General features: G+C 44.2%; 1 protein-coding gene across 2 annotated transcripts in view; it reads left to right on the top strand.

Moving 5' to 3' along the window:
• The first annotated feature begins 2,387 nt into the window (after positions 1 to 2,387).
• The window catches only part of LRP8 (LDL receptor related protein 8), a 172,060-nt gene continuing 147,508 nt past the window's right edge, over positions 2,388 to 26,939 (top strand). For both annotated transcript variants that reach the window (XM_017805329.1, XM_017805327.1), the window contains exons 1-2: positions 2,388 to 2,483; positions 3,310 to 3,429. In XM_017805329.1, the coding sequence (XP_017660818.1) occupies positions 2,414 to 2,483; positions 3,310 to 3,429 (190 nt within the window). In that variant the 5' untranslated portion in view covers positions 2,388 to 2,413. The remainder of the gene's footprint in view (positions 2,484 to 3,309; positions 3,430 to 26,939) is intronic.

Below are 26,939 nucleotides of genomic sequence, written 5' to 3'. Positions count from 1 at the left end.
GCAGGGTGTGACCAAATGAGCAGGTTACACATACAGCAGTTCTTGAACTGTCCCTTCCTTCAAAGCACGTTGACTGGGTCTGAGAGCCTCCTGCTCTCCTCTTCTTTGTGCCCTGGGGCTGAGGCTGCCCCAGGGATGGTTGGTTTGCCTGAACTTTTAGGGTCACTTTGAATGTTTAGTTCATAGATAGAGGTAGAACATACCAGTCACTCAGACGAGGAGTAAAAGCAGTTGACACAGCAGCCTGAGCCTAATTCCTAATAAAAACTATCTGTAACAGTCAGCAAAGAAACCTGCTCTCAGCTGCAGTGTGGGTCAGAATGAGCTGGAGACCCCTGGTCTCACCTACCATAACCAGCCTGGACATCAGGAGACAGCCTGGTTTATGTGTGACAAATCTGTAAGCAAACTCAGTTGCCAAGTAGCAAATGCAGTACATTAAAATGTATTTTGTTATGATGGTTACTAATTGTAGTATTTTAGCTGTTGGAGAAACAGCTTTTCGGCCATTTTACTGTTCGGCCAAAACCTGTCTGTGCTGTTGCTTTACAGATTTCCAGTCTGGATAAAAGAAACATGAGTTCCTGTTCCAGTTTCTGACTCAAGAGGTGAGCTCCTGGAAAAGACATACCTTGGGAGGTAAATTAATTGCCTTAACTATTGGAACATAATGGATGAGATTTCACTTCTCTTTCATACCAAATGGTTTACCTTGCCTAATTTACTGCCTCTTTAGCACCTCTGGTTTCCTTCTTGCCTCTGCAATTCCTTGCAGACACATATGTCCACAAGATGGTACTAGGCTACAAGTAGCCCCTACGATGGGTGGTCAGTGAAGGCCGTTGGAATTGCTGCTGGCCAGGTATCACCAGAGCAGCTCACTCAGAAAAAGCTCATTAGTCTTGTTTCCTGTGAGAGGCAGTCAGGCCAAAATACTTGTTTGTTTGGGGTTTTTTAATGAAACAAAATTCTGATAGGAATCATAACAGATCATTGCTGTGACTGATGCTCTGCACACTCACACCTGTTTCATACCAAATAGCTTCATTACTGTCTTTGGAGCCACGTCCAATTTAAACTAATAAACTAATTTAGGAAAGAGAAGAATGAGGCCAGGAATTGTAGCAGCTTTATGAATCTGTGTTTTGGCACATTTAAGAAAGAGAAATTTGACCTAATGTATTATAAATACCTCATTTGCTTTAAGCAATTATTGTAATCTATCACATTGATGCAGCCAACACAAACATGCACTACATTTCTCATGCTAAAAAATTGTTGGAAAAGGCTTGAATAAATTGTTAATACTCTATAAGCTGCTGGTGAAATAGCTCAATGATTAGCTCTTCTCCTCTTCACATGATGCAAACGCATTAGTGACACTGCTGACTAATGACTTGCAAAATTTTTGTTAAAGGCACAGGTGCATTTTTAAATGGCAGCCCAGTTCTGAAGTCAATGGCATTTCAGGCTTTGAAACTGAGAATCTCTATTACATTGGTTTATGTAAAATTACTGCTTGATTTTTAAGTTTTTTTTTAAAATAACACTCCACATAGAATCATGTTAATTATGCTGTGATGTCAGATTCAAGTTACTCCTGAAAAAAAAACTTTTCATAATATGATTACTGAAATACTGTTAATCCTGACTGTATGAACAAGGCTGCAGTGTTAATTAAAGACGGTGAACTGCTTTCTCAACAGCACTGTGCGAGCGGAGTGATAAACACAGCCCCTGATAGCTTGTAAAACATTGGCAGTTACTGATCAGACGCAGGTGCTTAGGGAGTAGAAAAGGTGAACGGTTCCTGCGAAGGGAGGTGCCCACCTTTAGCATACTTCATTCTTGTTTCACTCATTCTAATACAATTAAGCCGAGATGACCACATCAGTGTGGCCATAATGAAATCCCTCAGTGGGAGATCTGGAGTAATGAGGAGAGCACGCAATTTGTGACTCGAGGCCATTTAAAAGAGTCCGTGTGTTTAATTGGCTTAATAAAATCACGATCATGAATGAGGCTGTCACTGTAACAGGGCCCACGGAGGGATGCTCCTGACCCCAGGGCCGGACGCAGCTTGGTCCAGCCGGGCCCGTCCGTTCCAGCGAGAGCTCCGGGCTGACGCACCCTGGGAACGCGAGCTGTGCGACGGAGGTGTCCCGCAGGTGTCTCCGCGGGCGCGGCCCCTCCGGGGGGCGGGATGCAGATCCCGGGAGTGCCGGCGGTGCCGGGGGCCGGCCCGGGCGGAGCGGGCCCGCCCAGCGGGGCGCGTCACGGCGCGGCGGCGGCGGCGCGGCGGGGCGGGGGCGGCGCCGGCCGCAGTCGGCACGGGGCGGGCAGGAGCGGCGCGCCGGCTGCGCGCACCCCGCACACGGCGCGCTGCCACCGAGGGAGGGAGGGAGCGAGCACCATGTGCCGGCCCGCGCTCGCCCGGCTGCTGCTCCTCCAGCTGCTGCTCGTCAAGCTGCACCTCGCCAAAGGTGGGTCCGGCGCGGCCCGGCCGCTCTCCCTCAGCGCCACCGGGGAGGGGGGCGAGGGTCCTGCCGGCGCGGGCACCGCGGGTGTGCGGCCGCGGGCACCCGCTCGACGCGGTGCCCTGCGCGGGGTTTGGGACCTGCGGGGGTCGGGCGCGCTCGGGGGTTGCGACCTGCGGGGGCCGGGCGCGCTTGTCAGCGGGCGAATGTGCAGCCCGACCGCTGGTGACAGGAGCTGCCACCTTTAATCCCTTTCAGAGGGGATTTGTGCCTCATCAGAGCAGCGCGGCAGCGAGTCTGCAAAGCAGATTTGCTCCGTTCCCCCCCCACCCTCAACTTGAGTTGGGTCAGGTCCCTTTTCCCGGGACGGCGCCGGTGGCTGTTTTAACCCCGCGTCCCCAGGTATCGGCGCGGTTTGTCCCGGTAAGGGATGCGCAGGAGGTCCCAGCATCACTGTGCTTTATTATTTTTCTTTGTCTGTTGTATTTCGCGTTTAACCGTCTTCTGTTCTCAGGCTGCTTTTCCCTCCGCCTTTAAAACAATGCGGGGAAGCACGGGAATGGCCCCTTTTATCCCCGCACAAAGCAGCTCCGGGATCGCCGCTGTGCTCCCGCGGAGGCGCGTCTTCCCCAGCCCCTGCCTGAGCCGCTGAGCCCCCCGAGCCCAGCCCGGCCCCCGCCCTGGGCCGGCGGCGGCTCCCCGCTCCCTGCCTGGGCTGAGCGCGGCCGGGGCTGGCGGGTCCGGGATGCTCCCGGGATACCCCCGGGATGCCCCCGTCGCCCGGCCGTGGGAGCGCGCCCCGCTGACCCAGGCGCGGCCCCCTGTCTCGCAGGCGCCGTCAAGGAGTGCGAGGAGGACCAGTTCCAGTGCCGGAACGAGCGGTGCATCCCCGCCGTCTGGAAATGCGACGAGGACGACGACTGCTCGGATAACAGCGACGAGGCGGATTGCCGTGAGTGTCCGTGCCCTGCGCGGCATGGCGGGGGGCCGGGAAGGGCGCGATTCCCAGCGCTTCCCAGCTGCGCTGCGCCTCTTTTTATGAATGAATGAATGAAGTCGCGCCGTGCCCGGCTCCGGCGCCGATTGGCTGCCGGGAGCAGCAGATCCGTGACGCGCCGCGGGGCAGCGGCTCCTCCACTGCCGGCCCGGCCCGGCCGGGACACCCCGAGCGGGAGCGGCAGCGGCTGCGATCACCTGGCAGCTCCCTGCCCTCGCCCTGCCGGACCCCTCGCCTCCAGCAACGTCCCTGCTCAGAACGTCTGAAGACAAGTTTGTGTCCTCGGGGAGCTGGGAGAGATGTTTAACCCCCTGGGAGACCGTGCTCAGGGCCAGGGCCGGGTGCTCATGTGAAACGCGGCTTACTCATAAGCATCCTACAAGATGTGGGGTTGGTGCGAGTTCGTGTTTAAATGTGTTTGCAGTCGTGGTGAGAAGGGAGATGAACAAGTAGCACTGTTTGGCTTGGCAGTGTCAGCCGCGTAACACTGATTCCCTGGTAGCATAAGGGAGGAGAGAGCAAGATCTATACTTTCAAACTTGAGAAGGTGGCACTCTTGCCTTCTCCTGTGGTGTGGCTCAGGTGTGTGCGAGTGGAAGCCTATTGGGTATTTAGTAGGGTTGTGCTGTTATTACCTGACTTAGCTTGTTTACAGCTTCTGACAGCCTGGGGTAATTTGGCTCAACCATGGACTGTAAGAAGCATCTGTAAAAGAAATTACGGAGCCTAAGTCTTGAAGAGAAGTATCTTTAATTTGGAGTTTTAAGTTTTAAGGACATATTGTAGCAAGTACCACATCTCATGAATTATCTCTGTAGGATAATAGGAGCTGAATGTGCATCAGGTTAAACAAACTCTTTCAAGTTCATAGACCCAGTGAATGTATGAAGAAAAGAAGAACTGCTGGTTATGTGTTTTTCTGTATGTGATTGTACTGCTAACAGCTTCACCTGTAAATCTGTGTCAGGGGATATTCAGAGGTGAAGTCTAAGTAGATTAAGGAGAGCAGGGATCCTCAAACTCTTGTTCACAGAGAACATCTTGTTACAGTGTAAAATATAACATTTATTTGTAGTGCTTTTGTATTCAGAGAACTCGATAGGCTTTATATATGCTTAAATTTATGACCTGGGGAGTTAGCAGCATTAGTTAATTGAGATATTGAAAGGTTTTTGCAGGAATTATAATGGCACTATTTCAAGGCAACTTAGATTTGGAATGTTTCAAGTTATAAAAGATCCAGGGAAGTCAAGGCTGACTGAGAACCAGCTTGGACTCATGTGTAGTTATAACTGGGCATGCTTTCTCGAAAGTGTACGTGTTTCCAGAGGGAGACACCAATCTGTGGAAGCACTGGGAATCTCTGAGCAGGTAGATAGTGGTGTTCTCAAAGTCTTCAATGTAAAACTCTGCGTGCTGTTGTACAAAGGCTTGGTGAGCTGCAGGTGACCTAAGGGCTGTGCTTTGGGAACTGCTTCTCAGAGGTTGGGATCGAGACTGGAGGAGCTTCTTGAACAGATTCTGCACCCCACACTCCACATTGAAGAGCAGGTTTGTGGCCTTAGCTCCTTGCCCTGCATGAGTGAGTGGGTCAGTACCTGGACTGCTTTATCTTCTCCTTTTCCTTCTGATCAGCCCTCTAACTATTGTGTCAGAAGAGAGAGTGTGGAACAACGTCCTGTTGAACATCGGCTCTGTGTGCATTGTGCTTTGTTACAATGGTTAGATGGATAATTGCATCTGATTTAGTTTTATTTCAGTTGGGTTTGGGGCTGGAAAAAATATGATGGCTAGATTGTGGTAGGATGGTGACTTTGGAGATATTAGGAAAAAATTTTTGGATGTGGAGATATCAGGAAGAGATCTTCAATTTAATCTGAATTTGGCATTTATTATTGATTGGGCATCATGCTACAAAATTTACTAATGAACTGTTCAGTTCATATATATTTATAGACTTTGCAGTTGCTTCTTCAAAAAGTCTGAAAGACAAAAATTGCATTTCTCACGCACGCTTTTCTCACTTATATTGTTCTGAACACTGTTTTATTTTGAAAATGCATACTGCTTTTCAGCATATGGAATGTTTAGAGTTCTGTTCACTGGGTGAAAGAGTATGTTCCATGTGTTTTTGCTTCTAGATATCACCTCTGTTATCACTGCTGTAATAAACAGATATTTGTTTCAAAACTATTTTATGAACATATGCGATGGAAGAAACTGTTCTGGAAAACTTGGCATGCTGGAGTGGTAATGGAGGGGAAAACGAATATGCAGGTAGCCTGCTGATAATGAGTACTGATAAGGACCCTGATAATCTCTGTAATTACCTGCTGATTCTTTTCCACAGAGTGTAAAAGGTATTTTTAATAGCTCATTGCTGCTTGTCTATATCCTCCCTTATTGAAGAGACACGATGGTCTGTCTGTGTGAACAATTGGTTTATGAAACCAATTCCTTGTGGTAGGCGTGTATATACACTGGAAAATTTTGTAACCAAGAGTGTCTTAAATAGTTCTCCAGAAGGAGATTTTTTGGCAGGACTCTGTGTGCTTCCTACTAGAAACCATCTTTGTACAAGACTGAATTTTTGTTTGTTTACTGTTATTTGTGTCCCCTGTTGTGCTGTGTGTCCCATGTCTGCCCCTGGTTTTCCCCCCATCCCTGAGATTTGCTGGTATAATGTTGGCTTTTTTAAAGGAGTTTTGGACTCCGAGGAGAACATCCTGGTAATCAAACTGTATCTTTTCCTTGGAATTTGCTTTCCATTCAGTAATCCTTTTCTATTGTGGCTGTAGTTCAAGTTATCTACCATAGGACTAATGTGTGAGTTAATATGGCAAACATTGGAAACAAAGCATGAAAATTAATGATTTCTGCTCTTAGACATATCAGATTGGTCAGTACTGGTTTGTAAGGTGAGTTAAGTTTGTCCAGGACGGGGTTGGCTTTCTGGGCTGCCAGTGCACGTGGCTGACTCATGTCCAGCCTCTCATCCACCAGCACTCTGAGTCCCTCTCAGCAGGGCTGCTCTCGATCCCTCCATCCCCAGCCTGGATTGATCCTGGCAGTTGTCCCCACTCAGGTGAAGGAAACAGAGTAAATTGTTTAAATATGAAGATGCCTTTTTGCTGTCGTGTTTTCAGAAAGTTACAGCACTTTGATGGAAAGAAAATAAGCGAGTAGAGATATTCCTTAATATGTTCCTGTGCATCTGATGAAAGGAAACTAAGCTCTCAAGAGAAAAATAGTGACAGTTATGTTGTTTGGATTGCTGGGGAAATCAAGTCTTAAACTCTGGAATCAGAAAGCTTGGGTAGCTATTACAGAGTTTAAATCTGTTTTAAGACTGTTTACTCTGCTCTTTGCAAAATGATTTGTTTGAGCTCAATCCAGCATAGGCCTGGGAAGACAAAAACCCGGTCACAACTTAGAGCTTGCACTGCCACAATGTGCACTGTGTGTGATGCACACAATGAGGACAGGGCTCTAGGGCAGTTCTGAACATGATTCTTTTAGATGCATTTTACTCCTTCCCTGTGATGCTTCTTCCTCTCAGGAAACTCTGAAAAGGCAAGACTGAATTTTGTAACCTATTTCAGAGAACATTTGCAGATACAGAGTCATTGAGACTTTTCCATAATGGTATAGCAGCAACTTTATAAAACATCAAAGCTATTTTTATAGTGGGAAACATGTCCATTTTCTGAGGCACAATGTTTTAGCAGAAGTTCGCTCCTTGCTGAGATACTTGGAATGTGGAACACTGACTCTTGTTCTGTGTCTCCCTCAGGAGAGGTGGCAGCTGCAGAGCCTCGTGGTCCCCAAGCTGAGTGTCCAGGGTGCTGTGTGACACATCACCCAGAATGGAAAATCCTAGAGAGCTGCTTCCATGGGGGAGTGGCTCTGGGAGACTTTTTCCCCTGTTTTGCAAGTTTCTTCTTGCTTACCACTGCAGCCAGCAGAAAACAAGGAAGAACTTGCAAACTGCAGCCAGGTACAATATATTTGACGCAAAAGAGGAGCTCTTTGATAGTTATGATTTTATTTTTCTGATGCAAGTAAGGTTCAGATTATCTTAACCCAGACCAGAGTATGGGTGAAAGAGACTGGAAGATCTCTGCTTACATGTTTCACTGGTGATTAAACCTTAAATGTGGCAAAACAATCAGTAGCTTTACCAGTTTCCTAAAATAGAACACAAGCTTCCAGCCCACTTCAGCTTTGTAATACCTGCCTGCAGGGGGACACAGCCAAGTCCAGAATTACCATTTCTCCTTTAAAGTTCCATTTTCCATCTTTGTATTGGGATCCTCTCTGTGGTGCTGATTTCTGGTGAGTACTGTTCATAGGAATATTTTGTACTGGACAGGACTGAGGCTGCCTCAGGTGTGAGATGCAGTCTGAAGGGAGTTACTGTTTCCAAAACTGTTTCTATGTGTACGGAATTCAGGGTAAACATGAGGAATCAGCAAACTTCCCCCTACCTCAGCCCTTCCCTGCCTCATGGCCACAGTAGGTGACTGTGTAGCTGAGGCACACTTCCCTTGCCATCCGGAGGAGGGATTCCTTTTCTCCTGCTGGATTTGTGCAGAGTCTGTGGAGAGTTTGACTGCTGTTTATGTGAAAGCCCAGGAGGCAGCTTCATAGTCTCTTTGCTTTTCAGTGCACATTTCACTGGAGCTGGAATTTGGGAGTAAAAATACATCAAAAGCCTAATTGAGAACTAAATTCTGAATCCAGTGACGAGTTAAATGTGGCCTGGGTGGCTTTGAAATGCAGCAGTGTAATGCCGTGCCTGACTGAAGGTTTTGGGAGGTGACACAGTGAGACAGCGGGCAGTCACAACTGCACCAGTATTCTGTAACTTTTTGTCTTCTGTTATCTGTTGCTCCAATTTTTCTTCATGAACAGTATCCTGCATGCTGAGTGATAGCTGCTTGCCACTCTGGAGATGCCTTGCACGTCACCATGTGGAGAATTCTTGATTTCTTTGACATATGCATGGTCATATGCTCTTGATTTTGTCAGTGATAGTGTAACTGCGTTCTGTGGCCAGTCTGCATGTTTATCCCAAAACTGAAGGCACTGGGAAGAGTGGTGCTGAGGGGCAGGGCTTGTTTGCTTGCCTGTGTGCCTGTTGCCTGCCTGTCCTGGTCTGTACTGTGTCCATGTCCAACCTAGGCTCGAAACCAGTTTGCTGATCTCTTGTGTTCCACAGTGAATGGTTTTAGTCAGTTATCTTCCTTTTTTCATTATATTCCCATTATCTGCTCTGAGAAAACTAACTTGCATGTTTTTGGGGTCTGGATTATCTTCCCTGTAATTGCAACCTGCTGCAGTCTTTATGTGGAAAATCAATCTTTAGGTACATATGGGAACCATGCCCTTTTCCATTTTGCCATTTCCTGGTGCATTTTCTTGAGGAGGTTAATTTATGCAGTTTTATTTATTAAGCAGTCTATATGCAGATTGCTTTCCAGGAAGTGGTGATTTTCTATCACTCCTGCTCATGGTCTGGGAAAGAAAGAGAGAAAAAACTGGAACAGGACCACTGAAAAGACAGAAGAGAGGGTTGAGGTATGTGGGAGAGTCACTGGGGGTGTTATGGCCACAGAGGGAAGAGAACTTGGTTTTATGGAGCGCTGCTCTGCCACAGAAGGCAAGCACATGAGTTGCTCTAGATACAGCTACAGCAACAAGCTGTGATGTGAAAAGCTTTCCTGAGGTCAAGGAAAGATTGAAGGAAAGAAGGAAATTTTGAAAGTGGAGTCAAAACTGACAGTGACTTGGTTTGTTTACCAGAGTGCTCAGAGCTGTCATTTCAGAGGGTACAAATATATTCTACGTTTTGAGCCAAGGTAGGCAAGCTTCATCCAGAACATTTTCATGTATAAAGATAAAACAAAGAAGCTGTGGCTGCCCCATCCCTGGAAGTGTTCAAGGCCAGGATGGAACACTGAGCAACCTGATCTAGTGGAAGATGGTCCTGCCCATGGCAGGGAGTTGGAACCAGGTGAGCTTTAAGGTCCCTTCCAACCCAAAGCATTCTCTGATTCTATGAAAAGTCAATGTAGACCAGTTCTCTTTTGTCTGCAGTGTTACAGAGCCAGAATTAGCACAGGTTTGAGATGTGATTTCTTACTGATTGATGTTAGAATGGAAGATACTTAATATTAATCAGAAAATATTTAGAAATTAAGTCAAATGAACAAATTATGAGACTGGAGAAACCAAGTGTTGTGTGTTGGTGAATGCATTTCTCTGACACACCTAGACTAGGAGGTTGCCAGTGCTAGAAATAATGAGTTTTCTTGACTCCATTGTTCACCTAAAGGACCATTAAACACTCTGTAATGCCTGAAAATGTCTGACAATTATTGATTCCCTCAGCTGTTTCTGATAGAGCAGACACCCAGCTTTTGTTTCTGCTGGCTTTTTCAATGTCACCAGCTTTTTTAATTCACCAGCAAATCTACCGTGTCCTTGATGTACCTCAGAGACTGTGATGTTGTGTTAGGGATGCCTCTGTGGCAGACTGGATTTGGTGTGAAGTTCTCCTGGTCCTTCTGCTGATGACCTTTTCCCCTCTACAACTTTCCCATTTACCTGCAGCTTTTCCCTGGTAATTTCAAAGGTGTTCCCAAAGCGTGTTGCTGCTCAGCTCTGCTTTTCTGTGTCGTTACATGGCTTATAAAATGCTGTAAGATATCAATTTTTCTTCCTTTGCTTTGCCCAGGCAAACAAATCAGTAAGCTGGGTTTGAGTGATGGGGATGAAGATTTGTGTTGCTGTTTGTTTTCTTATGCAGTAGCATGTCATTGGTAGAAAATGAGTGTGCCTGCTCTGGGGTGCTCTGCTCCCAGTGCAGGCAGCTGGTGCCAGCCAAAGGGAAATCCTCACTATTTAGTGGTGCATGTGCAGGAAGTGTTGAAAAAGCTGAGTGTAGTTTTTCTAACTCTCTATTTCCTGTTAAAATTATTAATATTTAGATAGCCACAAGGGAGGGGAAAAGGGTAAAAGGCCCTGTGATAAAATTAATGCAGATTTTCTGCTCTGTGAAAAATTCTGTCTGAAATACAAGTGATAAAAAACTGATTAGACTTTAAAAGTTATAATGATGCTGTAAGCTGGTTGAAAAATAAAACTAAACCCATCCAGACTGACATATTTTCAAAAGGCAGATTTAACCCAAGAGAAGCCAGAAGATTTTTAAAGCGAGGATGTGAGCACTGTCCCTGATGGTCTCTCAGGGTGAGAGATAGTGTTTGTTTCTTGCCATAATAATGATGCCGTGGTAGACTGTGCTTCTGTTCCTGGCAAGGACCATGACTTTTCTTCCCAAGCTGAGGCAGATCTGGCAGCCCTGTGCCTTTCTCCTCATGAGGAGGTGAATAAATGGTGTTACAGCTCTTCTGTACCTGAGTGACTCACGGTTGTACAAGTAGCAGCAGAGCCAAGAACAGACATGAGGTCTCCTACCTGCCAGTCCAGTGCTCTGTACACACAGTTGTACTAGTTATTGGAGAGGTACCTGTTGGACAAGTAGAAGGGTTTCAGTTTTTCCTCCAGGTTTCCTGGTTTTTTTTTCAGTCTGAGCTAAGCCTGGCAGTCAGTCTAACCTCACATTTAATGCCAAGAGCAAGTGTTAGAAACTAGGAGAGAACAGGATTTATAGCTGGCTTAGAGCAGTAGTAGCCTTTGGGCTGCAGCCATGTAAAGTGAGCCTTATTGCCAATTTTTTTTCTTAGATGTTCTCTTTCTGATACATCACTATTATTAAATGCATTATTAATATTTATTAAATGCTTGAGAGCATGTGTGGCACTGTACCAGGACGAGAGCAGTGAGGGACTCAGTTTCCATGGCAGCAGGAGCACAGTCCTGTACTTGCAGAACCAGAAGGGCTCTTTTTGGCAACTGCTCTCTATGCTGTGATTACTTTTTCTTTTTAAAGATAGATCTATAATTTAAAATCTAATTCATTAGCACTGCAGAATCTTGTCCATCCTGAATGCGAATTTTGCCTGCTGTAAGTTTCTTTATCTTTTTTTTTGAGTTCTAGTAGCTTGGTTTCTGTAGCTTCTGTGGTTATGATTTTGTTTACTTGCAAAACACTGAAAGAGGTGAAAGAGTGTATTTAAAATCCATTGTAATAGATGGAAATTTTCTCTTGATTTTGTTTAAGTTTGAAATGTTATGTTGTTGTACGCTTCTCTCCCTTTCCAGGTAGCCTATAGCATAGATTCATCAATTAAAATTCTTCTTGTTGAAGAAACTACTGTGTACATACAACTGACAGTAAACTCCTAACTGCACTATTTCCCTCATTTAGATAACTGCTCTGATTCCAGGTTTTAACTTAATATTTTATTTTGACTGGCCTTATTTCATACTTAGAGATGTTATGTGTAACATGATGTACATTGAGGTGACATTTTGCTTCATTTCAAAGGGTGAATGAAATTTTCTTTTGATCCCAAGTCTTTGTCCTGCCACGTGTTACCCAGTAGAGCTTTTCTGTCCATCGTTGCTTTCCATGTATAAAGTTAATATGATTCATTTCTTTGGTGACTTTTCAGGCTTTTTTTTATCCTTGTTGATGTAGATGAGTAAGGTTGTAGGCATCTTTCCAGATGTGTTGCATGGGTCTCCTACAATACCATCTGCTTGGTTTGCTGTTCTAGCAGTGATAGTGTATCAGTAAACCTTGCTGGACTTATTCCATCCAGATATGATGCTACTCCATGTGATCCAGGGAGAAGTTAAGAGCATAAAAATCAGCAACAGCAGGAGTAGTGAATATACTTGCACTGAGAATAAGAATTTCAGCGTAAACTTACAACTGTTCCTGCAGACCTCTCCTCCTGAATCCTGACTGTGTCTGTACAACTACTGAAAAACAGAGAAAATGGCCCAGTTCCTTTGATAACAAATATCAGTGCTGACTGATGTAGGCCAAGAAATACACCTCCTGCCTCTGGAACTGAATGCTTCTATTCTTGTTCCTGCAGTTGTGTTATGCTGATTACACATTTGTCATCCCATACCTGCTTAGCAGTTTAGCTTTCTATGAATCTTCACCCTACAAGTGGACTGAATGTTATCTCAGGGATGTGAAAACTGATGCTGAGGGAAGTTATCCTTTGCCCAAGGCTGTAGAGTTATTCAGCAACTCATTGTGAACACCAGTGACTCATGAAGAATGTCCCCAGATTCCTGTTTTCTGGTCCATTATCACATTGTTTTACACAGATAATCGTGTTCCTTGGATTAAGTGACTGCTCAAGGGCTTAGCCTTTGCCTTTGTCATATACAGTTTGTAAAGTATTCAGGAAAATCCCAGTGTTGACACAACTCACTGTTTCAAAATTTTAGTGTTGGGTCAAGTGCAAGAAATACTTCGAATAGATCACTTATAGTATTTAGTATCAGAGACACACGAAATACAGGTGTTTGAGGAGGAGTGTAATGATTTGCTTTGCATCTCAAAATGGACTTCTTTCTTTTTGTGCATTCCAACATATCCTGAAGAATAATAGAGAGAGACATCACTGCAGCCACCTCTTCAGCTGGCCAAAAGTTCCTGTTTGAGACTGCACCTGACAGAGTTTTTCATTGCTAAAGAGGCTCTTTCCATTCCGTGGAAAGAGGGCCTCTCCAGACCCTCCTTTACCTCCGTGCCCACACCTTGCTGTTATCTGAGCACTGTTCAAGGAATTTATCACCAGTGCACCCATTCCTCCATAAATTATTTGTGACGTATCCTTTTCGGGAAAGAACCAAGGTAACTGAGGAAGTTTAATTTGCTATTATGTGTTTTATTGCTGCTAGTCCTTTCCTTCTTCCTTTCCTGGAAAACAATAAAGATAACAGTTCAGATTGCACAACTCTGAAGGTTGTGTAAGTTGGGCTCGTTATACAGTTTAGAAGGGGTAGCTAAATGGGCACTATTCTTTAGCAGGTGATAAATAGGGAGTTTCAAAGGGAAGCTCTGGAGCAGTCTCTGCCAGGATCGCACTGGTGTGTTGAAATTTCACGCTTTACTTCAAGGAATTGCTCTTTGCTGGGTGATTTCTGTTCCCCCTTTTCATGAGTTCTTTTAACACAGAAATTTGTTCTATTTTTTGTAAAATAATGTGTTATGTATGTTTGCCCAAGGAGCCAGTGCATGTTGATCCCTGAAGTTAAATAAGGATTAAGGAGCTGTGTTGACAGGTGCTGAAAAGAATTGTATCTGTCCAGTTCTTGACTGGAGGGTTTCTGCTTGTGGCAGGGCGCTTCAAAGAGTGTGAGTGCAGAGCAGGGGAGACATCCTGGGGCCTGCAGTATAAATTCAGGCACCCTTTTCTAGAGGGAAATGATAAATAATGTACTTAATTCTTCTTCCTGGTTGTGGATGAGCATGTGCTGCTCAGCATGGAGCCTTTCCCACACTTGCACATGGCATCTCATTGCCTTGCAATTCCTTCAAGTCTTTCCTCGTGAGTTTGGCCATTAATTCTCATGGCCTTGTTTCACAGAGTGCCTGTCCTCCACAGCAGTGCACCAAGCCTTTGGGAACACCTTCCCTCGCTCAGGAATTGCAGGAGACTCTGCAAGGCTTGGCTGAGAGCAGCAGGCATTTCTTCACGTTTGGTTATGCACGCAGTCATGTGAATGCTGCAAGCCTTATTTTGTGCTAATGCTTGTAGAAAGGATTAATAGCTCCTGCACAAATGCTGTACTTCAGCTGGCAAGAAGATGCTAAGTTCACCCTGCCCAGATCTATTTGCTTAATTTACAGTATTTTTAAATTTTGAAACTGAAATCCAGGTTGAGGCTGCCAGGGTGACAAGTGCTGGAGAGACCAGAGCTGACATGGAGCTTCACACCTGCCAGCTGTGGATTCCAGTTCAGGCCAGTTGTGCACCAAATTGTTGGGCATTCTGTGAACTGTATTGGCAAAGAATACCCCAGAGGATGTGTTCACAGAACAAAAGCCATCACCCGTCACTGAGCAGTTCTGATCCTCCAGCTTTCAAGGTCAGGACTGAGATATTCAGCACCATGGGAAATGCTGCATTCCTGCAACAAGAGTCAGGTTTGTGCTGGGGTTACAGGGGCTGTTGCCCTGGCAGCTTCATCTCTGCCCCCTCAGCACACTGTTGGAGTGTTTCAAGAAAACCTGAAACCAGAGTATCCTTTCAGGAGACTGTTTTCTGTCTTTTCCTTCTCCTGGCAAGCTGGATGGCTCAGTGGGTTGTCCATAATAGTAAGGGTTGAGCAGTGATCCTTGTTACTTACAGGTTCCTTTTCTGTGCTGTGTTGCTCAGGCTTCGTTATCATATCACAGGGTTAATTTTAGAATGCAAAGAAGATGCTTCTCTGGCAGTGAAAACCACAGAGGGGGAGGAAGGCAGACAAGTAGAGGACCTAATTTGCCCCCTTCCCACAATATTTTTTATTTCTTTCTGGGGGTGTGTGTGAGTTTGAATGTGGCATTAGAAACATATTCAGTGAGGGGTTTAGGGCAGAATCTTGCTGTGTTGTTTTTGAGTAGGGTTTTCTCCCTGCTACTTGTTTTTACTGAAATCATGTGGGATTAGGTTTCTTGAGGGGGGGGGGGAAACAAACGTGATGAGACTTAGAACGACAAACTGGAATTCCCTGAAGTTTTGTTTTTTTTTTTTTTAATTTATGGCCATTTTTGTGACTGTGGTACACCTGAAAGCTGGTATCCTTTTTCTTGGAGATGGTTGGTGGTGAATTTCCTGTAGATGAAGCTTTTTGGTGCATCAGCTTGACCTTTAACATAGAAAAAGGGCATGTTTAAATGTCATTTTTCTACAGTGATCAGTTTGGTTTATCTGCTACTGTGTTGAGGATTTTTTTCTCTGCTTTTGTAATAGCAGAGATTTTTACAGCACTTTGACATGTAAGAATGATGGAGGTTTCACTCTCTTACATTGGATAAACTCTTCTCAGTAGATGGGAAAGAGACGACTCATACCTGTGAGGGCTCTCTGTGTGTGGGAGAGAAAGAGTTATATTTCTTACTGGATATGAATTAGAAGAGTGAGATCTCATTTCATTCTGAACTGTTAGAAATCAAAATATTAAACAGTGAGTGTCTTGGGATTTGGGGGAGATATTTGCTGTGTGTTCTGTTCTAATTAATTGCAGTATTTGGTGGAGTTTCCTTATTACTTTAATCTACGGACAGCACGGTTCCCTGATGTTGAAAGTTGAAGAAAGAAAACATCTTGTCTGGTGATGGCTCAGCTTGATCCTGCTGCTGCAGAAGTCTCTGAAGAAATGCTGATCTCTTATTTGAGATTGCTGACTAAAACTTGGCCCTGTAGCTCCACAGCACAGGCCTGACCTCCTTGCTGCTGTACTTCTGTTGAGATTGATGTCTCCTAGCTGGAAAAGCTGCTGCTGTGGGCCCAGAAAGACTGAAAGGAGATGGGTTTGTGTAGTCCAAGAGGTCCTGCTGAGATAAAAGCTCTGGCTGGGCTCCTCCAGAGAACACGTGGTGACCGTCCCCCCTCCAGGCAGAGTTTCACCTTGGGTGATAAAACCTTGTTTTATCTCCTGAGGTGAGCCTGTGAAATAATGGTGAAGGGAGCAGTGTTGGTGGGGGAATATGCTGGATAAAACATCAATTTTAAGTGATATTTCAAGGAATCTTTTGTCCTCCACAGTTAAAAACAGTCACAACTGATAATAAGAAACCTTTCAAAACTCAAAAATCAGTGGTTTCAGTCCTGTGTTCTTAACAAGAATGTTTTCTGCAGCAGTTTTCACTAGGGTGTTACCCTGTTTTTCTTCCAACCTCCAGAAGTGCATGGAGTGTTATTGTGGACCTACAAAACAAGTTCTAGGCTCGGACCACTGTTTTGTTCCAAGTGAGGATTAACTCTGTAATTCTGTTTTGGAGATGAAAGTACAGTTTCATTCCATTCCTGATCTCATGCATCCCCCAGCTACATTGTTGTGTGAGGACTTGCCATTGGCAAGCCATGAAAATAGAAACTATCCATATTTCATTGACTATTCATTCAGGCTGTATCCAGTACTTCTTTTGCCTGTGTTTTCCAGTGTCCTGCTGGAGGGAAGATCAATCACAGGCACGTTTTAGTCTGTGATATTCCTAGTTTTATAATGATCTTGCTTTCAATTTGGATATTGTAAAATTGCCCCCTTAGGCTGCTTTGTCTGCATCTACAGCTCTGCTCTTTTGTGGAAGGGCCAAACTCCCTCCAACAGATGGTGTGTTATTCTACAGCTAAAGCACGTTCTTATGTGCTAAACTTCAGGTGTCTCTGCTTTTTGGAGCAAAAAGACCCAGAGCTCTCAGTGTGCTAAAGATATAGTGTGTAGGTCTGAACTTTGACACAGAAGGGCTAGAAAAACAGGAATGCACAAGGTTGATGTAATATTCCAATTCTATTGAGAACCTGCTTATGGCAGCAAAATCCTCAGTGTCCCTTTGACTTGCCAGTGCCTCTGGTGTTCACACTGCACTGAACATCACAGTAACTAAGGCCTCTCCAGGCTTGGCCCACAGTTTGCAGTCTTATCTGTCACAGAAGGAATAGACCCAAGGGAAATGAGCATTGTTCCTCAGTCCCACAAAATGCTCCTCCTGTGTCTGAGTTGAGCATCCCCAATTGGAGCTCCTTGTCCTGCCTGACAGTGCTGTATCCTGGCTTGGATGTGGCTTGGAAAGCCTTAATTATTACTGCTTTAATCCCCTTGCTTATGAAAAAACTTGAAGTTCATGTTCAGTTTTAGATATTGTGCAATATATTCAACTGACAAAAAAAAAAAGGCAAAACAAGAAAACCCCAACCCTGAGCCATTTGGAGAGGCAGTTTTTCCAGCTAAGCTGCAGGCTATTAGATTGCACAGCAGAACTCTTGGTGAGTTCAAAGTGAGTTTACTGTTGCTGTGTGGATATTTAGTGAGTCAGTGTAAACCTCTTTAATTCTGTTACGTCAGTATCGCAACTTACATCCTGCTTTTCCAAAACCTTTCCTCAGCTAATAATAATAGGATTTTCCTGTAACAGAAAGGTACTAAAACACTTCCAGACTATTAGATTTTTAGTTTGACTGCAGAAAATGGGCACAAGAATTACCAAATGTGAGTAGGCACTCTCCATCTCTATCCCTGATGTACATTTGTTTTTAAGTGTATGAACCTGATGGAGATTTGTTTTGATGAGCTTTTGCCAGGTTGGCCTTTTGTTCCAACAGCATTATGTCTGAGTGAGTCAAATAAACTGCCTTTGAGTTTTCCAGCATGCTGTCTCTCTTCCAGATGAAAAGCAGGTAATTGTGATTCAGTTCTGCCAAATCTATTCTGTTACAAAGTATTTCTAGGTAAGTGGCTATAGAGTAAATCTGTACTGCTCTTGCAAGGATCCTTGCTCATGAAGGCTTCACACAGCCCCTCTGGGGACAGTGTTGAGGGGCTGTGTTCTGGGGGAACGGGCAGATGAAGGTCAGGCCTGCTGAAGGGTGATTTGGGTGCTTTGGACTGCTCTGTCTGCAGCTCTCCACTGGGAAGTTGCCTCCCTGTGCAGAGAGGTCATAGTGTGAGCTTGCTGGATTGGGCTCACCCACTGGAAGACAAGGGGACCTAAAGAGAAATAAAATGTCACCAGGGCTGACAATGACACTCCTGTGTAAGGTCTGGTGAGACGGCTGGAAACTCAGCCGTGCCTGAACTTTGTGGTTTTAATAAAAGAAACTTGTTGAGAAAATATGCTCAAAGTGGAGAATCCACAAAGAGCAGAAAGAGGATGTGATGGGAAAGGCAGGCTAAGAGCTTGACAAAACACATCCCTGTTGCATCAGGCTCTGTGGCAGCCTCTCCCCTCCTCCCCCAAAGCAACTGTGTAAACTTAACCTCAAATATTGTCAGAGGAAATGCTTATCTGGGCACGAAGAGCTGTTCGTGCTCAGGCCTGCTGGTTCTAGAGCCTCAGATTGCTGGCAATAATGATGGTGTGTTCTGCATCACATAGACCTCTCCTGTTCTTTGGGAGCAGGGAACTCCCTTCCAGATCAGATGATGGCAGTTTGATCCCAGCTGGAAAGGTGAGTGGCTTTCCCCATCTCAGGGCTGAGTGTGGTGGGGCAATGGCACAGTTACTGGAACTTGCCAAGCAGCAGATGCCCAACAGGAAAGCAGGAGACCTTTGCAGTGATTTATTGTTGCTATTTCCTGTGGAACTGGCTTTGCATACAGAAAACTATCACTGTCAATGCAGAGAAATGGAAGGGTGCAGCTGCGTGTCAGTAGGTGCTTTTCTGCTGCAGTAAAGTAGCAGTAGGAAAATAAAACCACCTACCTTACCTGTCTGACTGTTAGTGGGGCAGATAGGCCCCAAAAGTTAGGGTTATTTAGTTTAGGGTTAAGGTTATTTACTAGATGTCCTGTTTTTTAAAAATGGTAACAAGAAGTCTTATTATAGCCATCAAGGGGTATGCAATGAGGACTGGGTACTCTTTTAAAATGTGGGCTCTTTATTCAGGCAAGGGCAGAGACTTGGTGTAAAATGCCTCTTATTTTATATTGATGCCTTTCAACGTTTGTATTGACAGGCTCCTTCAGCTCTCATTTTCCCAGTTTACCCACTTGTGACACAGGGAATGGTTTGTCTTTATTTTTACAGAATAGTGCAGTAGATAGATGGTCAAAAGAGGGGAGCAGGAGCTTGGTATTGCTGCTTAGTTAAATGTATTTTGTGCTTGCAAACAAAATCAGCAAATTGGCATTTGGTCAAGAGAAGCAGCTTTCAAGTTTAGAGGGATGGACTTCTGAATCCAGTAAGAATATTGAATGCAACCCAGATGGCATCCTGGAGGGAAGTTTTGTGGCATCAATTAGCTTGTAGGTGACCGTGCTTCCAGCCAACTGTGAGTTATCTGGCAGCTTGCCACTTGACTGCTAGTGAAAATGCAAGAGCAATGAGATGAAATAGAGTTCCTGAGAGACAAAGAGAAAGATGTCTTCACTTGAGAAAAGAGGTTTGTGGATACTGTTTCTTAAATGATTTAAGCTGTCTGCTTTTGTACAGCCACATAGCTCAGCCTCATTTATATACGCTTCTTTGTCACATTTGTAGATATAAACCCATTTAAAACTCCTCTCAAATTTCTCATGTAATTCGTTCTCAGGAAGGAATCTGGAAATAAAAGGGCCACCAATAGCTGGACCAGTGCCCACCAGTGCCCTTGCAGCTGTTGGAAGGTGAGCTTAATTTAACATTTCCTTCTGGAAATAGCATTCTTATCTAGATTTTAGGACTTGTGTATTTCTACTGCAGATTAAGACTTAATGAAGTTGTTGCACTCTGGACTCAAAAGCTGCTGCCAAATCCCTGAAAAATGGGATGCATTGTAGTAGATTGTAGTACCACAGTTTCAGATCATCCCACTGAGAACTGAGTCTAAAGTGTGGTAAGAATAAACACCCATATGGAACAGATGTGGGGATGTGACTTCTCTGATGTTAGAATGAACTGGGATCAGTTTTTATTGACTTACAGTTTGTGCATCAGCTAACAGAGCTATTTCTGCATGGCTTTTCTTTTCTTAAAAAAGTTCGTTTTCAAGAGACTTAAAATCGTCTCCATGTCTCAGGTGCTAACATTTCAGATGGCTTTTGCATCTGTGCAATGAGGGATAATTAGGTTTGTAGAGCAGATGTTCTGGAAGCTGCACTGCAGTATGCCTGGCTGTTTCTGGCTACAAAGATTTACTCCTGGGTGCACTTGTTTTCTTTTTATGTAGAAGAATGGCAAATTCCCAAACAGTCTTCTGTATCCAGTAAGGACTTCAAGATCTCACACTAGATTTAGGCAGTAAATGCTTCCCTAAGAGCTTTAGAAATGAACAGTTTTGCTTTCAAGAATTTACTTCAGCTGCTTAGTAGTGAGTTTTTACTCTGCACCGAAACATGTTGTGGCTTTTGCAAAATGAGCAGAAGTGTTTGCAAAGAAGTAATGATGGTGAGATTTTTCACTCTGTTCTCCTGAGGCGTAACAATTTGGAAAAAAAAAAAAAAAGCCCCCATGGAAAACAGAATGATACCACTATCCCAGAATTGCATTTTGTTGTGAACCACCTTGTGCCATACTTTTGTTGGAGGGAGAAAAGGGATTTTGTAAATAGCCAGACAGGAACAAGGCTACGAGCTGGGAATATGGATGTAGGCTAAGAGTGACCTAGGACTGGCTTTATGAAATACAAAATGTTGTTCATGGTTCTTTTTGGGGATGTGTTTTTGCTCAGTTTTATCACATCACACAAGGTTGTCTGCTTCTCCCAGTGTAGCTGTTATGAAAAAAGCTATAAAATGGAGGTCACCTTTTTTATCCAGAAGTTTCATCTGATCTTTCAGATGAACAGACCATATCATATGTAGATGTGCTTTCTCTCATCACTTGGTCAGGTGTGCCTGTTTTTCACAGACAAGAGCTTAGGGAGCTGATCTTCTGCCTTTCAAAGGCTGTCCATTGGCCTTCATTCCAGAGGAGTCAGGGCTTTTCCCAAGAGGACTTTGCTACGTCATTCCTCCTGGCATTACTCCTGTACAGCACACAGATTTGTTTTTACAGCTTCAAAAAGATCTGGTGTGAGAAACAACAACAGCTTCAAGGAAGGACCTGGAGACATAGTGCTAGAAAATAAAAGCTTTCAAAGCTTCCCAGGAGTGCATGTATGTGGAAAAATACTACACACTCAAAGTGATATAGTGGAAGGGTTTTTTGGGGTATTCTTTTTACTGAGAATCAGAAATGGGCACTAGTTTCATGTCTCTCTTAGTGATGCTGAGTTGGATCAGTTATGTTCCAGTTCAGAGCAAACTCATCTCCAGTTTGAAGTCAGTGGGAATGTCAGGGATTTCCTGGATCTAGTTCTTGCGTTTCTGAGTGACTACTGAAGGAAGGAGCCTGGGCGTGCATTCCTAGGGATCTTACAAGTAAAGTCAAAGCATAATGTTATTTTTAGATCTTATTTTTTAAAATGCCTGCTGAAAGAGCTTTCTCTCTCTGCTTTGCATAAGAATGAACCTGGCAATCAGATCCTCATGTAAATAAAACCTGAAGCTCGTTCAATCAATATTTTGTTCCTTTCTTGGCACGTACAGAATAAAATCACAGAAGAGCTAGTTAATTTTCACAATTAATGCTGATCTTGCAACAACAGTCACGATTTTAAGAGTCACCTAAAATCTAAATCTCTGCAAAGTTCTGGTCAGAGAACTTTTTTCTTTCTCCAGAGGTCACATTGTCACGGCACTCTTCTGCTGTGAGGATTTTATTTTTCATATCACTTTTGGCAGAATCATGTTTGAGAGCTGCATGTTTCTCCTCTTTAAATACTGCAGTAATTAGGAAGACATCCTGACAACTGAGTCATATGAGTGACTTTTCTCATCTTCAGTACAGGATGAATCTTCCTTGTGCCTGATGCACAGGAAGGTTCAATTCCTTCCTCTCAATTATTTCTAGTAGTTTCTGCAGTTATCTCTCAGCTGCTGTGAGAGAGGGGGGAAGCAAATGAATATGGCAGAGGGCTGTTGTGAATATACAATTCCTGTTGCTGGCAAAGTTCAAAGTCTGCTTCAATTTCCACTTGATTCTTTCCAAAGAATCCCTCCAAAATGTTCTAATATCTTGTCAGGGCTGTGCTCCAAGGATACTGGATGAACTCTCAAAGCCCAAAGTGCTCCAGACCTTCCCGTGTGCAGCAGCAGCTGCTGCAAGGAGGAGCGGGAACAGCTCTCTGTTCCTCCTGCTAGCAACAGCAGGAACATCTTGTAAGGGGCACCGTAATATTTTAGTGCCTGCTGGGACAGTTTATTTTCTTTTTATCTCTGAACTGTAAGGCACTTAAAATTGGGAAACTCAGCTGCTGATCATCAGCACCAAGAGCTGAACTTTAAATCTGATGCAGCCGAAGGTGTCCGAGGCTAACACACTGGTTCTGCATTGGGGTGTTTCCTACTCTTCAGAGTAGGCAAGACCCTGATTTAACCTCTGAGCCCTCTACAGAGTCTGTGTTACTGGTCAGTATAAGAAGTCCAGTTTAATCCTCAGTCAGAATTTGAACTTCTGTGGCTTTTGTATTTTTCACTCTGCTGCTCCTCAGGGATCATCTGCTGTGGGTGTATGCGGGAGCTGTGAGGACATTACTTTTTCCATTAACATGTGACAAACACTGGTGCTCCTCTCCCACCCAAGGTTTTTGGCATGGTACTACATTCCTATGAAGTCATTGCTCTTAGGCTCATGGCTTCCCTAAACTCATGGGACATTTTAAATTCAGTTATTCATCATGGTCGATACTACTTGGCGGTTTTGTTGAATATCTAATACGATTTTTTTTTTAAAATGCTTTTCATATTTTGTAGAAATGTCATAAGGAGGACTTGCCTGTTACCCTCTGGTCTAGTGGTGACTCAGCAGCCCAGCAGCTCACACACCTCCTGGAATCCAGGCCAATTAGCCCAGGCTGATTGGGCTGACAGTCCCAGGCTTAGACAGACCAGAAAAAATAATGTGTGGCCTGAAGAAGGACATCTGTGTTCCTGTTCCCTGCTCAGTTCTTGTATTTAGGGTTGTCTGGCCATCTTTGCCTTTACACCTGCAAACAGAGTGGTGACAAAGTCTTCTCTACAGACTTGTTTTGGCAGCACCAAAACCTGAGGAAAAATGTGGTTTGTTTTCTTGCCTCTAAGATCCTCCTGCAGAAAGGGTGCAGGCAGAGGGGCAGAACTTGGGAAATAAAGAGCTGTTGGGTGAGTTCAGTCTCTGACTGCTTCCCTCCCAAGCAGGAATAATAGTTTTTGGTCACTGCTTACACTGACTGGCGATAAAGCAGAGTTTCACATGTGAAATATTTCACGGGCAGTTACCAAACCAGAGCTATCCAGCTCTTCCTTTTGGGTGTTTTACAAAGTCTTCAGTTGGATCCCCATCATTCTAGTCCAAGTCACCACAGCAAGGTTTTAGGATTTGTCATGTCTTTTCCATTTGACTTCTGTATTCTGCAATAAATTATACAGACCTTTGGTCTGGTGCCTCATCTGATTTCCTCCCTTTAGTACATCTCTGAGATGAGCACTTGAAAAGCACAACCAATCCATGACACTAATTGCGGCTAATGAGTGTGTTTTGAAGCATTCTCACAAGCAAATGCAAACCCAGCCTAACAGTGTTTCAGGTTACTGCCTGAAGCTATAGATATGTCAGTGCATCCTGCCCACCACCAAACAGGGCCTGTGCACAGAATTTGCTTTCCTTCAGTGAGGATGCTAATTCAGAGCTCTCTCACACAAGCTGCCATCTTCTGACTCTTAAAAGAGCTCCTGTAAAGATGATAAGCTTTGAGACCTACACTTTGTTTTCAGACTTGCTTGAAATTAATCAGCTGGTTTGATTAGTAGATATTAACAAGAGATGTGATCACAGAATCATTGTGTCTTTAAGATACCAGTCTACAAACAGAGTTGACTTAACTGGAGTTCCAGCTCTGTCTCTGCCTGGAGTAACTTGCAGATATATGACAGACATCTAGTGCTGAGTTCCACACTGGGAGCAGAGGGGCCACTGGCTGATCCTGGCTCCATGTGAATGCCATACAGGAAAGATACTTCCAAAATACAAGACCTATCAATGCTCACAGCTCCAGAATAATGAAAAGTTGGACCTGCTTCATAGTTGCAGTTGGTTGCACTGTACAGAGAGGGAAGCAATGCAGAAATCCCCAGGAATACCTGTGAAGCTGCTAGATTGCCAATGAAGGCAGATTTATTGCTTTGTTGTGGAAAGTACTGGGCTTAAGGTCACTATAAGAAATGCAGTTTATAATTAGAGGAAGGTGATCAGGTTTTGGCATGGAATATTAATTGGTTTACATGGTGCTGCACCTATCGCTTTATTGTTCATCTTTCTGTTAACCACAGACATTTTTCTTCCTCTAATTTGCTTTCATGTATTATCTTCATAATAGATATTTTTGATGTACATTTGGATGAAATTTTACTTATTGCTGAAGTGCAGTTGTCCCATGTTGGCTCAAGAGACACTTGTCAAACTGCTGTGAGCTGATCCAAGTTTGACTTTAAGTTAGTCAAATAAATGTTCCTCAATCCTGGAACATTTGCCTCGAGGCTCAGACTGCAGGAGCCTTCTCTTCTCCAGGAATCTGAAGGATGAGTCTGTGTTCCCAGCAGTAAAAGCAATTCAGGGGTGTGGGTGTTGGGATACTTGGATTCTGTGATATGGATGAGATAGGAATACCTACTCAGCAAGGCAAAGGGGAGAAAATGCAAGGATGGCAGGACTCCAGCAGGCTCAGAAAACAGGCTTGCACGGGACTGATGTCACTGCTGCAGGACAAAAAGCAGTAAGAACATACAAGACCAGTCTGAAAATCCAGAAAATCTAGTTGTATTTGAATCTGAGAGGGAGGCCCTGGCAGTTAAAGGCTGTGGGCCCTAATTTGGTTCTGAGGAAAGGCCAGATTGATAGCAGTGTTGGGTAGCTCAGGTCTGGGCTGTGCCTGCCTGTGCCAGGCTCCATCCAAGGGGGATTTTCTGGTGTCTGTCAGTGCTGAAAAATGTTCATTAAAGGAGATGGTGCTGGTGTCAGACGTCCACATGCAGGGTTGTCACAGTCTGGTTATTCTATAAAGATTAGTTCTTTTATTGACTTTTTGCTGAAGATTGGCATGCATTTCCTGAGGAAAATCTGGACACCCTGCCCTAAAAATAGCTGAAGACAACTGGCTTCTGAGGAGTTTGCAGTCAGTCTGTGGCCTTACAGGAAACAAATCTGTTCGTGAGCTTCTGGTGAGCCAATCCAATATGTGACTCTGTCCAGTCTTTTACATGTTCTCTTAGCCCAAAGCCTCAACTTGTTCAAAAAATTCCCCCCAAGTGCAACCTCTCTCATAAATTCAGGTAGGATTTCGGAGGTCAGCGTGCACTGTACCCTTGTGCTGGATGTGGCTGCTCCAGGTACAGTGCCACGGTGGGATTTAAGACATGTAACCTATAGTAGTCCATGGCTTAGTCTGAGCTATCAAGCAGTTGAAGCTCTGCTGGACTGGGCTGTGTCCACAAAATTGTGATGTGTCCATGTAATCAATGAGTAGAATCAACAGGGCTCGGCGTGTGTACACAAGTGGAGAGGATGGATGGTTGTATAACTCACTGTCCTGGCACAGGTCTGCGTACCAGGGAAAGGTGATAAGTGTCAGTGTGTACAGTGAGACACAGAGGTGTAAATCATTTGCTGTATCTGTATCCACTGGCTTTTGGGAGAAGGGTGACTCCACCCAAACGGGAATGGGTGCAATGTGATGGCAGAGCTCTCTGTGAGTTGAGGCAACGTGCCTGTGCTTTGCTGCTTCTCAGAAATTGGTCTATCCTTGGCTTCAGCTGCATTTTTATGTGACATTGGACAAATGGCTTAACCTCTTTGGGCACTGTTGCTTAAAATGGAAATGTCAATATTCTTGCCAATCTTTGTGAGCTATCACTGCATTAATGGATAAAAATTGCTGTATAAAGGGTAAGCATCACATACGATGTATTTTATCTTGTTTACTTGGAAAGTAGCTGGGCTACCTTGAAGTGTCACAACTGCCAAAAGTGTGCAAGGGAACCTACCATGTTTCCCTGAGCCAAGATAGTCCTAAAACTAAGATTACCTATAAATTCTTCATATTGGTTTAGAAACATATTTTAAGTAGGCTTTATATAGTGTCTTTAGTGCAGAACTTTCTAATGGATTCTCCAAGCTCCGTGCTTTCAAAAATTAGTTAGGAAGATGACAGCATAGACATGACAACCATGGCCTCCATGAGCAAACCTGGGTAGGCAGAGGAAGAGAAAATACATGGTGGTACTTCCAAACAACACATCTTCTGCTTTATTTAATTCCTGGGATCTTTGTTTTAGCCTCCTATTTTTTAAGCAAACTTCCTGTGCATTGTCATTATAGTTACAATATTTAAAATTACAGTAAGTATCATATCTTAAATGTTTTTTAACTGCTTTTATTGAGAAAAAGAGCCTTAGTATGAAAAGTAGCAAATTATCACAAAGAAAGAAAGAGCATTTTAAAGGGAAGGTAATTCAGTTTCCTCTACATAGCAGTAGCAGCATATACATGGACAGGGACTGAAGGTGAGGTGATGTGCAGTGGTGAGGTGTTTCTTCCCCCACCTCCAACACAGCCAGGCTGGATGGGGCTCTGAGCAGTCTGGCCTAGTGGGAGGTGTCCCTGCCCATGGCAGGGGGTGTAACGAGATGGTCTTTAAGGTCCCTTCCAACCCAAACCATTCAGTGATTCCATGCAAATTTAAGACAATGTTTCGATTAAGATCTTTAGGAATGAGGCAGAGGGGAGAAATCCTGTTGGATTCTGTTCAAGGTGACCTCTTTCTTTATGCACA

This window comes from Lepidothrix coronata, unplaced genomic scaffold, assembly GCF_001604755.1.
Source record: "Lepidothrix coronata isolate B3197 unplaced genomic scaffold, Lepidothrix_coronata-1.0 Scaffold12, whole genome shotgun sequence".
Lineage (NCBI taxonomy): Eukaryota > Metazoa > Chordata > Aves > Passeriformes > Pipridae > Lepidothrix > Lepidothrix coronata.
Note: the sequence above shows the minus strand (reverse complement) of the source record. Positions and strands in the feature narration are given on the sequence as shown.